Source organism: Microtus ochrogaster, unplaced genomic scaffold (genome assembly GCF_000317375.1).
Source record: "Microtus ochrogaster isolate Prairie Vole_2 unplaced genomic scaffold, MicOch1.0 UNK38, whole genome shotgun sequence".
Taxonomy (NCBI): domain Eukaryota; kingdom Metazoa; phylum Chordata; class Mammalia; order Rodentia; family Cricetidae; genus Microtus; species Microtus ochrogaster.
This window is the reverse complement of record NW_004949136.1, coordinates 3,123,686-3,135,199: the sequence shown is the minus strand read 5'-3', so window position 1 is coordinate 3,135,199 and position 11,514 is coordinate 3,123,686. Positions and strand designations below refer to the sequence as shown.

Here is an 11,514-nt window from a genome sequence, read left to right as displayed (position 1 = left end):
GTGAGGGGGCAGGAATGTTCCCTCCTAGACTAGACAAGGATGCTGTTGGTGAAGGTACATAGGCCACAGTAGCCTTGTCATTCCCTCAAACCTTGTTTTTTCCCTTGAACCTGCCTAGCCGCAGCTCCGTGTTCCTGCAGCAGGGAACGTCCATAGCAGGGCCAGGGCAGTTTAGGAATTTCAGCCCCTGGTGATGTCAAGCCATGTTGATGGATTGATGGAATGGGGGTGCTATGGGCACTTCAACCTTTGTGCCAACTTCACCATGTCCTTGAGCCAACCGTCTGTAACCAGTGACAGCCTGGCCACTAAAGCTTAGCAGTGTCTTTGGGGGACAGTCCTAATTAGGCTGCAGCAGGGATGGTATTAGTGTAAACAGGCTAGCGTAGCTGCTACAATGTACATCTCCCATTGAAGACTGCACCCTTCTGTGACCAGGGTGGAGAACAGTGAGCTTAGCGCAGTGTGGTAACCAAGAAACTGTTTCCTGTCTCCCCACAGCTCTGGGGGCCAGAGTACAAGGGTCAGCGTCAGTACAGTCAGATCTTGAAGAGGGTTCCTTCCTGGTTAATAGAGGTTAAGGTCTTGCTGGGTCTTCATACAGCAGACAGCACGAGTGAGCTTTTTGTGTTTCACGCATGAATTCCAAGGAACCAGGGACTCTTTCTGTACCCTCATGTCAGGGAAATGCCTTCCTCTGAAGGATGATCTCTCATCCATCTCCTAGGAGGATGTCAGAAATATGGGGTGATAGACTGAGCTCATCCAGCAGGCTACCTGGCTCAGAAAGCTTACACCAAGACAGCTCACTTCTTTCTCTTAATGTATTGTCAGAGAGAGTAGCAACAGTCCAAATAAAGGCCTTAGAGGGGAGAGTTGGGGATGCTCCCTGAGGGTCCTGTCTGGGTGGTTGGTCAGAGTGGATAAGGCAGGTCCATCTAGGCCATTCTCGGGAATGGGCGATACAGGAGGATACCCAGGGTGCTGCCTAGGTAGAATAGCACACATACCTGTGTGCTGTTGTTGCTTTCACATTACAAATACACTTTCTTGTTCTGCAGCCGCTATCCTCCATGCATGTCAGGATAACGCAATTCCTGCCCTTGCACCATGCCTGGTTTCTTTCTTTTATTTATTTATTTTTATGTGTGTTTTTGCTTGCATATACACCTGCATACCACGTGAGTATAGCGCCTGCAGAAGTCAGGAAAGGACATCAGAGGCCCTGGAATTGGAGTTACATTTGAGGTTTTGGGGTTACTGTGTGGGTGCTGAGATCCTGGGTCCTTTGGAAGAGCATCCAGTGCTTTTAACCCTGCCCTCTCCTTCAGTCTTGAAGTTGTGGGTTTTTTCTTGAATTGTAGGAACACCTCTCCTTGCAGAATGTGGATATTAACCTCTTATCAGATGTGTGATTTACAAATGTTTTCTTCTGTAGAGTATTTTATTTTATTTTTGTTGTTATTTTTAATTTTTGTTAATATTTTTTGGTTTTTCGAGACAGGGTTTCTCTGTGGCTTTGGAGCCTGTCCTGGAACTAGCTCTGTAGACCAGGCTGGTCTCGAACTCACAGAGATCCGCCTGCCTGTTAATATTTTTTGATTGTTGGCCTGGAACTTGCTGTGTAGACCAGATTGGCTGCAAATTCATAGAGAAGCATCTGTCTCTGTCTTAGTGTACAAAACTTTTAAATTTTGGTGGAGTCTGATTATCTCCTTTTTTCATTTTGTTGTCTATAATGTCACATTTAAGAAACCATTGCCAAGTAAAATATATGAGTGCACACACCTGTGACCCCAGTACTTTGGAAGCTAAGCCAGGAGGATTGCAAGTTTAAGATCAGCCTGGGAAATGCAGTGAGATCCTCTTGCAGTTTAAAAATGAAATGAAAGCTGGGATGTAGCTCAGTGGTAGTGTCTGCCTCGAGTCTTCAGCCCTGGGCTGAATCCCCAGTGTCATAAAAAGTAAGAAGGCTGCCGTGGTTTGTCGTTCTGCAGTGAAGGGAGTCCCCTTGTTTGTTGAGACGTGGTCTCACTCTGTAGCCTAGGCTGGCGTTGAATGATCTTACAGCTCTCCTTCCCTGGCCTCCCGAGAATTGGGATCACGGTGTGAGCTACCAGGCTGGGCTCAGGCTTCTGTTCTGTTTATTTGAGACAGGTTTTGCTCTGTGACTGGGCTGGCCTCAGCTGTCAGCACTTCTGTCTCAGGCTCTGGAACTTGGCAGCCCTGCTCATCAGGCCTGGTGGACTTTAGGTTCCTATGCCGTCTGCCTCTGGCTTTGATGTCAGTGTGGAAGCTGCTAGGGAGTGTCCCTTTCCCTTGCCCTTTTGTGTATATGTGGAGTGTCTGTGTGTATCCATGTGCTGCATGAATGCCTGGTGCCTACAAGGCTAGAAGAGGACATGAGGCTGGGAGTGGCGGCACACCTTTAATCCCAGCAGAGGCAGAAGCAGGCAGCTGGTCTGCAGCTTAGTCCACATAGTGAGTTCCAAGCCAGCCAGAGTTATATTTAGAGAGACCCTGTCTCAAAACAAAAAAGTGTGTATTGATTTCCCTAGAGCTGGAGTTACAGGTGGTTGTGTGCCATCCAGTGTTGGTGCTGGGGACTTGAACCTAGGTCTTCTGTCAGAGCTGTAAGTGCTCTTAACTGCTGAGCCCCTATTTACTCGTTTTTGAGCTGGGGTCTTGCTACATTGCTTAGCCTGGCTTTGAACATCACAGTCAAGCGACCCTGCCTTAGCTTCATGAGTAGCTGGGACCACAGGTGCACCGTTGCCCTAGTTAAACTTAAAAATAGTTTTGAATTTACAGAAAAGTTGCAAGATAGAGCAGAGGCACCATACCCTTGTCTCTAGCAGGCTGTGAGTCTTGGCTCTGTTTCATAGCATTGTTTACCCCTGCCTTGGCTTGGTTGTAACCCCGGGTCAAGCCCAGGATACCCACAGCACGAGCCCTGATGTCTGTTCCAGTGTGCTTCACCTGTTCCTAGGCTGGCTGGTGGATGAGCCCGTGCGGCTCTACCGTTCCTCAGCTGGGTCCTTGGCAAGATGTAGTCACTAGAGGGCTGCCGCCCTGTCCATCCAACCAGGGCTCCAGTTACTTTTGGCCTTCGGTGAGGTCGAGCTGGAAAAGATTATCCATGGCTTCCGACTACCTCGCAAAGTTAGTGGTCTGGCTCTAGGGCCAAGTCTTCCTCCCCAGTGAATCCTAATAGGACAGTGGACCCTAGGTCATCTGTTCCTGACGGCTCCACTTGTCATCTCCTCATAGGTGACAATCTTGGCAGAACTGTTTCTGTAGGGTTTGTTTGTCCTGGTGCCCGAGGAGGAACGTTTTCTGCCTGCAGTTTTTTCTTCATTGTATTCGGGCATCCCAGGCCCTACTTCTCCTTGTGCAGTGTCTATGAGAATCCCTTGGCCTCGTCTTCAGGATTCTCCATACCTTTTTTGCTGATGCCTTTTGGAACATGCTCTGCTTCAAGCAGAAAACCAGCAGAAGTGTGGTCTCAGCCACCTGCAAGCCCTGGTCCTTTATAGTGTCTAAAGGGTACTACTTGACTAGTTCCGATTCCTATTGGCTGGTCCTGGAGTGCCGTCCTCGGAGGGGGCATGCTCACACGGTATGAATAGACACCAAGAGGAGCAGTTAGCCAGGGAGTACCACTTGGCTCTAATTAGAGAAACCTCACCCTGACATCGTTTGGTAGCCGCAGGAGGCCTGTAAGGTACACAGCTGCACAACCTGGCCTGAGTAGTTGCTGTGTGACCTGGTGTCTGCCTGAGCTGGAAAATGGAGCCAGAATCGCTAGGGGCTTCTGAGGTGCATTTGTGTCCGTCTTGAGGGAGTTGCCTATCTGTGTGTGGAGGAGCAACAACTGTTCAGGCTTTCATTTTAGAAAGTCATTGACAAAGTCAACAGAAGCAGCAGTGGGGATATAAATCCACTGATAAACTCAGGAATGCCCATTGTGCCATGGCCTAGGGCCTCTGGGTCCAGATTGAGGAACTGGGGCTTCCCTGTGCAAGCAGCCAGCTCTTCTTCTGTGCCCTCTTTCCTACCAGGCCATGGCGTATGCCTCTGAGGATGGGGTCCTCACGGAGGCCATGATGGATGCTCGTGTCCAGGATGCTGTTCAGCAGCACCAGCAGAAGATGCAGTGGCTCACGATAGAGAGACCAAACCCTGAGGCCAGCAAGTCACCGTGTCCCTGACTCCTCAGCTGCCGAGCTGGACCTGGACGCCTTGTGCACCTGGCCGAGGACAGCCAGCCTCTGACCACACTATTCCTCTCTCTTTTCCTGTCCTCTTTGGCCTCTTAGAGAGGCCAACACTGTCCCGAATGCCTTTGCCCAACTGTGGGATGCAGGTGGTGTCAGCTTCTCTGCCTCCCACACCTCCTAGTCTGTTTCTCTCAGCGTGAGTGCTGGCGGAGGAAGGCAGACCCAGGAATCTTCGAGCCCAGGTCAGAGAAGAGAGGAAGCTGAGTGCTGTGCCACAGGCCAGTGGCTGACTGTGCCAGCAGGACCGGACCTGCAGGACCAGGCTGACGGCAGGAAGGGCCTCTGCTTGCTGGACATTGCTCCTGCCCTGTACACATCTGTGCCAGGAACTGGCCCAGTCCTCATTTGGTGAAGTGGATCTGGTGCTAGACTGGCCCTGGCCGGTGGCATCCGGGATTCAGCGCGCCACCTTTCCCTGGACTGGACCTTTTAAATCCAGACTCTAATAAAACTGTGACTGATTTGCTGTTTTTGTCCCTTGGCTGAGGTATGTGTATGGGGGGATCTAGATGAAGGAGCCCCCAGTAGCCCCTGGAGTCAGGGGTGATGGAAGAAGCAGAGGCTGGAGCTTTCTGGAGAATTTACTGGCCAGGCAGGGTGGGCTTCACAGTGAGGGCTGGAACACCTGGGGCCACCGCGTCTTTATTGCTGCTGGGGCCCACCTTTCCAGTCCCACCCTCCAGTCCTCCAGTCCCACACGCCCCATGCACATGCTCCCGTGTGCAGATGGGCGCCGGCCCCTGACAACACCCCTCCCCTCCAGACGGACGGATGGACAACAGGTGCACAGGAAACAGTGGCTTTCAATGAGATGTGGCCTTAGGCTAGCGTGACCCAGGCCATGCCTGTCCCCATTGTGAACCCACCACCCCGGCCCCAGCACCTCTAAAAGCCTGCTTTTGTGTCCTGCTCACTGTGGAAACCAGGTTGCTGTCCCTGAAGCCCAGTGGCCATCCCGACCCCAGCCCCCACCCGACCCCCTTTATAAAAAGAAGAGACAGCACCTTCCACTGGATTTGCCTGAGGGCCACAGCCCAGCTGGCCACAGCCCAGCATACCCTGGGCCTGAGGCCGCAGTCCCGTCTCGCCAGCTGAGCGTCCACGAGGTCCCTTTACATGTGCACAGTAGCCCCAAGTCCCGTGCACTCACAGGTGCCGTGGGCTGGGGTGGCCGTTGTGGTAGACCTTCTGCTTCACGTGCACCATGTTCCCTGTGGGCTCCTCGAAGGGCCTGTGCGGCCGCCGGCCCAGCTCCCGCAGGCTGCACAGCTTGGGCAGCCAGGTCCACGAGCCATCTGCAGGGGGACAGGGCAGTCAGGTGGCCGGGCTGGGCCAGAAGTGGTGCCCGCAGCAGCGCGAGGCACTCACCATAGCGCCGACCGGCCCTCCAGGCGCGCACGGCACAGTGCAGGACGCCATCCATCCACACCAGGAACCAGCTGATGCAGAAGCCCAGAAGCAGCCCCAGCATAAGGTCGATCTCCTGCTTGGTCACATTGTCTGTCACAAAGTAGTTCTCAGATGCGTCCACCACCGACTGGTCCCCGTCGTACGGGATCACGTAGTGGATGTGATGCCTGGGGGCGGCAGGGCGGGCTGGCACCTCTCCTGCCAACCCTGGCCCAGCCTTCCCCAGGTCTGTGCTGGGCTGGTTAGGGGACCCCGAAGTGGATGACTTGGCTCCTATGGGCCACCCTGGGAAGTTCTCTGAAGCAATCCCTGTGTGCTGAGTTGGGAGGGGAAATAGCACTCCCTCCCCACCTGGCAGAACAGGACAGTAGAAACAGCTGGGAGGGCTGCTCCACACAACAGGCCATCCTTCCAAAAGTCCTGTAGCAGGGTTCACATTTACCTACCAAGGTCCCAGCACAGCCCAGTAACCCAGGCCCTCCGGACATGCCTCTTGGCCCCCACAGGCTGCTCTCAGGAGACCACCTACAGGAACAGTGTTCTTGCTCTTCCACAATCTCTGTCTTGGGCTTCTGGCTTTCAGTATCTACCCGCTGCTCATTTTTTCTGGAGGCTCTGGGAGTCTTTCCTTCCTCACTCATGCCCATCACAGACCCACATGTCTATCGTCCATGTACTGTTCCTATAATGGGCCGTTTTCAGCTCTTCAGGTCCATGCTGGACAGGTTTTAGAGCCTTCTAGGTATAAGCACCCACTCTGGCCCTGGTCTCTCTGCCTCTGCTTCCTGTCCTAGGGTTCTGAAACTGTCCATTGCTTTCATGCCCTAGACCCTCCCAGCTTGCGCCTGAGTTCCAGTATGGTTCCCCCTGGCGGCTGATCCCCCTTTCAGAGATGTCTGAACTTCCAAGAGGAAGTCCTTCTGTCCTGTCTGTCATTTTAGGTGTCCAACCCCACAAAGCCAGCAGTCCAGATGTCGAGAGTACCATTGGGGTCTTCCTGACAGTGTAAGGGCTGCCCGGGCTTCTGCTATCAAGCTGCCTTTCCTGGCCCACCTACTTCCACAGCCACTAGTGGGTGGGCCTTCTTTCTACTGCCCACCATGTCTGCTAGGAGCTCCAGCTGCCTTCGAGTCTCCACGTGGGCTCTACAGACACCTCAAATGCATGCTGAAAATAGCTTCTGGCTTCCTAAACCTGCACCTCTTCCTCCTCTCAGTGAGAGGCTGGAACCTGTGTCTGCCTAGAGTAGACCTTCAGCCTTTCCCCAGATAAAAACTCTTTCCTCTCTTGTACCCATTTGCTGATGCCCCAGTAGGGGTCACATGGATGCTTCCTCACAGTGGGGCTGATATCTTTAAACCCAAGCCCAGGTAAGCAGGGAGAGGAAGGGGCAGCAATGACACTCCTCAAGTCCTCTTCTGATCTTCTTAGGAACCCAGGGGCTAACTCTGCCGTCTATAGTTTGGCCAAGCCCCACGGGCAAAGCTTAGGCTGCCAGCCCTCAGCTGGTTTACTGGAGCTACTGTGACTGACACCTGGCAGCCATCACTCATCATCTCATGCACAGCCCCTGTCCATCATCATGATGGATGGACGCTATTGATCCTGGCACAAAAGTATGGCTGCACCAGGCCCTGGGGGCAGAAGTGCTTCCAGACCAGGGGGGGGGGCGTGTCACAGACTCTGGTGGGGGCTGGGTCAGCCTGGGCCTCCACATCCTTCCTCTGAACTGCCCCCAATATGTAGCTGTTCCAGGAAAAGAAACATGAAGAAGCTACCAAGGAAGCAAGAAGAAACCTAGATAGTCTACAAGTAGGCCAAGGTGGGGTCCCAGACAACCCAGGGCCTTAGGAGTCCAGGGGTTAGAGGTTATGACCTGTGCCTTTACAGTTAGCGTGGGTATCTACAATTGCTCCTCCCCTGGCCTGGCTCCTCCGGATCCCACACCAAGTCCCTGAAGGCAGGGGCATAGGTCTTCTGAACGAAAGCAGGATGAATGTCTGTGATATGTACATACATGTGTCCTACCTTCATGACACATGCTGCCATGTGTCCACTCGAGGTCACTGCGTGTCCAGTATACACGCTGTCCGCATGCACAGGACATGGTGTGTATACTGCGGACATGGGCCCCACAAGCCCCACACCCATGCACTGTGCACACTTCGGGTATGAGCATGGTGCGTCACACATAGATGCACATTCACCGAGCTCTGAACCAGCCACCCTCTCTCTGTGGGATGCTGTCATGTGCATGGATCTGTGTGTACACACAAAGGTTGCCTGCTGGCGTGCTTTGCTCAGAACATTAGTTTACATATATGTTCTCTGTCTAAAATTCTACAGATAGTCATGTACAAGGCAGATACATGTGTACAGTTATTCTGCAAAGTATGTACACACAGGCAAACTGCTGACACCACGTGTGTACATGTATGTGCACAGATAACCCGTTTGCAAACTAATCTGCCGCCACTGCACCCACGCTGAGATGTTCTGATATGTTCCCTGAGCACACTGAACTGTATATTGTTTTATATACATGTACTTTACATACACATATATGTAACCAATATACAAAAGTGCTTTGTACAACGAATTTACATACCCTGTATGTAGAGTTGTGTACAAAGCACATACATGTAGAGAGACACACGCAGAAACACTGTCCACAGGAGGATGTGGCTCTCCACATTTTTGCACACACAGGCATGTTCCACTCTACAGGTGTCTGTTTACATGAGTCCACATGTACTCTGGCTGCTACATGAGATGCACATATGTAACCTATGTAAATGTGCTCTAAGAACACACCCTCTGTGCTCAGGTAAACCATTCAGTGTGCTGTCGTAGACAGCGCTGAACCAAACACGCTGTAACAGCCCCTATATGTTGTGTCCATTCCCAGTGTTCATGGGTCCGGTGACTGGGCCCAGGATGTGGACTCTGTCTTGGGGAGGTTTCGGGACTCACCTACAGACATTCCCTGGGAACCTCATGTCTTTTCTGAGCCCTCCTGATATATCAAAGATGGAGGACAGGGCTTTCTGGGAATGTGTGGCCACACGGCAAATTTTCCTACCATGTCCAACGCATGTGAGTGTGTGTACGTGTGTACATCCCTTTCTGCTTGCTGTAATGCCCGTGATCTGCCGCATACTTGCCTGTACCTGTAACCCATATAAGCTCTTAGAAGACATGCACCTACCCTAGGCCCTGTGTATGCAGACTTCTGGAAGTGTGGGTTGGGGTGAGGAAGTGAGGTTCTGTGATTCTAGCCCCACTCTCTCCTAGTGGTGTAACCTCGGTCCACGTCCTCCTGGTCTGCCCCGCGGGGACAACGGTTATCGCATGAGGGCATCTCTGGGATGAGTGCATGCGGATGTACGAGTGCGCTGTGTACGCACATGTATATGCACAGACAGTACACACATGCGCGGCTCATGAGAAGATGTTTATTTCATACATGGACGTACAAACATGCAAGGCCAGAAGACTTATCACTACACATGCACCGAAGGGGGGGGTCCCTGAAGGGTGTGGTGGGTCTCACTGTGACCTTGAACAAACCCCAGCCTACTTCAGTTCCTCTCTGCACATGACCAGTTGTGGCAGGTGTTCCTTAAGGTAGGCCCTTTCTGTCTTGACCTCCTACACTCGCCTGCCGTGGACACAGGGGACCCAAGAGGAAGACTTGGGTCATAGGCAAGACTACTGTCCCGGGCTTAACCAGCTTCCTGTCTTCCACTGTGGGCACTACTCAGGGTTGCTGCTCTCAGGCCTCCAGGCCCTGAACTAGGAGGCTCCATGGCCCAAAATGCCACCACCAGGCAGCCTTTTCTCTAAAGGAACTGGAGGAAAGGGTCTCTAACAGACTCAGTCATGCTTCTTTTCCCAGAGAGACAGCTGGCTGATCTGGGGTTCCCGTTGGCAACCCCTCCCCCAGCACCTGGCGGGCAGAAGCGGCCCCCACTATTCAGCTCTGGGCTCTGCGGCCCAGCCGAACGGGGCCCGCTGCACAAGTGTGATCACGCGTGTAGTGCCTAGAGCCGGGGCGCACTCACCGGCCACAGTTGCAGTGGCAGACGCGGTCCTCGCCCCGCAGGTGCGGGAGGATGTAGTTATGGAATCGGTCCAGCAGCGCGTTCATGTCCATCAAGCACGCGATGGCCTGGAAGAGCCCATGACCGGTCAGGGCGAGGAGTGGGCCGGGCCGAAGAGGGTGCCGAGTGGGAGCGTCGGGCTGCCGGGGTTGGGTGGGTGGGTGGGCGGGCGGGCGGCTGGGGAAGCGCAGGGCAGCCGGGGCGAGGGCCGCGCAGGGTAGCAGCGAGGGTAGCGCAGGGCAAGCCGCGGAGGGCAGCGCAGGCCGCGCGGGCAGGTAAACAAGGAAGCGAGGTGGGGAAGGCGCGCGCGCGGGCGGCTGAAGCAGGGGGCGCGCGCGGGAAGCCCCTCCGCTCACCATCACGATCGACGCCCCCAGAATCATGAAGATCATGGTGTTCGCACTCATGGACATCGGGCGGGGCCGGGCCGGGCCGGAGCGCCGCCCCCCGGCCCCGGTGCCCCTCCCGGCCCCGGCCCGATGCTGAGCCCGCGCCGCCTCCGCAGAGGTCAGCGCTCGCGCGCCGGGCCGCCGTGGGCCCCGGGGGCAGGCGCGGTCACAGGCAGCGGAGGTGTGGGGGCTGCTGTAGGGTCGCTCGCTCGCCGCCCGTCGCTGGCCGCGCTCCGCTCCGCCCTCCGGTGCTCCCAGTGCCCGGCTCCCTGCGGTCGGCTCGGCGGCCCCTTCCCTCCTCCCCCTTCCCTCCTCCAGGCTTCTCCCTCCCTCCTTTTCTTCCTCACTATCTCCTCCCTCCTCCTTCTGCCTCCGCCTTTGGGGAGGGACTTCGCCGCCCCGCGCCAGCAACCAGGGTCGAGGTTCTCCACGCCTATCCTTGCGACGCAGGCCCAGACCCCTCCCCTCCGGTCTCGGCTCCACATTCTGCCCCATCTCATCCGATCTCCTTGCCCAGTGCCACGCTGAACTCTTTTTGGCCTGGACCGGGTGGTCGTTTCTGCTCTACTTCTCCAAGTAAGGCCCCTCCTCTTGGGTCCTCTGGTTCCAGTGAGGGGTAGGAAGGTCGGCACCCAGCCTCCTCCAGCAAGAAAATGCCATCGGGGGAGGGGCCTGCAAGGTCAGAGGAACCAGGGACTGTGACTACTGGACCAGAGGTAGGAGGGCAAGAGATACGGAGTAGGCCAGAGCATCCCAGAGCATCGTGGCAGTGGTGGGAAAGGCTAGCAGGCTTCTGGGAAGGAAGGGGTGCTGGACAGTAGCCCGAAACTAGCAGCTTAGTGTCTAGCTTACTGTTTGTTGTGGCTGCCTTGCTTGTCCTGTCCACAGAGCTGACAGTGTAAGAACCAACCCTGCCCTGTGTGACAGAAGCAAGAGAGGACAGCTGACCTCCATCCCTAAGTACAAACCCCACTGTGCACTATGTCCAAAGGTTCCAACTGGAGGGGCCCGGTATCCTGATGTCTTACAGCCCGGGGCCTGTGTAATCTTTCTCTCAAAGGATGGTCTCAGATATGTTACAGGGCTGTACTTAAGGGTCTGGGTACCTCTTCTGCAGGGATTCAGGCCAGGAATTCAGGCCAAATCAAAGACCCCCAGGAGCATATATTTTGCGGTGATTCCAAGTCCCGGTCTCATCCTCTGCTCCCCGCCATCCCCACCCTGTCCCACCCCCCCCTCAGCCAATAAGGCAGTCTATTGTTTTATTTCGGGTTTTTTGTACAATCCAGCAGTGGAGAGCAAAGGGGTAGGAAGGCCAACACAGACACTTGC

The 11,514-nt window shown here is 54.7% G+C and overlaps 2 protein-coding genes across 2 annotated transcripts in view; one reads left to right on the top strand and one right to left on the bottom strand.

The window, feature by feature from the left end:
- LOC101981063 (ATPase family AAA domain-containing protein 3) overlaps positions 1-4,746 on the top strand; it is a 20,873-nt gene extending 16,127 nt beyond the window's left edge. The window contains exon 16 of the mRNA XM_005368683.3: positions 4,062-4,746. Within this exon, the coding sequence (XP_005368740.1) occupies positions 4,062-4,211 (150 nt within the window). The 3' untranslated portion in view covers positions 4,212-4,746. The remainder of the gene's footprint in view (positions 1-4,061) is intronic.
- A 76-nt stretch (positions 4,747-4,822) lies between these two features.
- Tmem240 (transmembrane protein 240) lies at positions 4,823-10,495 on the bottom strand. The gene is made up of 4 exons (XM_005368682.2): positions 10,150-10,495; positions 9,755-9,861; positions 5,649-5,857; positions 4,823-5,575 (listed from the first exon to the last, which is right to left on the bottom strand). The coding sequence occupies exons 1-4, from the start codon at positions 10,204-10,206 to the stop codon at positions 5,427-5,429; spliced, it is 522 nt and encodes a 173-aa protein (XP_005368739.1). The 5' UTR covers positions 10,207-10,495; the 3' UTR covers positions 4,823-5,426.
- Between the last annotated feature and the right edge of the window lie 1,019 nt (positions 10,496-11,514).

Coding starts and splice junctions, on each gene's coding strand:
- Tmem240 (XM_005368682.2), bottom strand. CDS start 10,206: ATGTCCATGAGTGCGAACACCATGATCTTCATGATTCTGGGGGCGTCG. Junction 5,858..9,754: donor TGCCACTGCAACTGTGGCCG/GTGAGTGCGCCC, acceptor TGCCGCCCCCAG/GCATCACATCCACTACGTGA. Junction 5,576..5,648: donor GAGGGCCGGTCGGCGCTATG/GTGAGTGCCTCG, acceptor GTCCCCCTGCAG/ATGGCTCGTGGACCTGGCTG.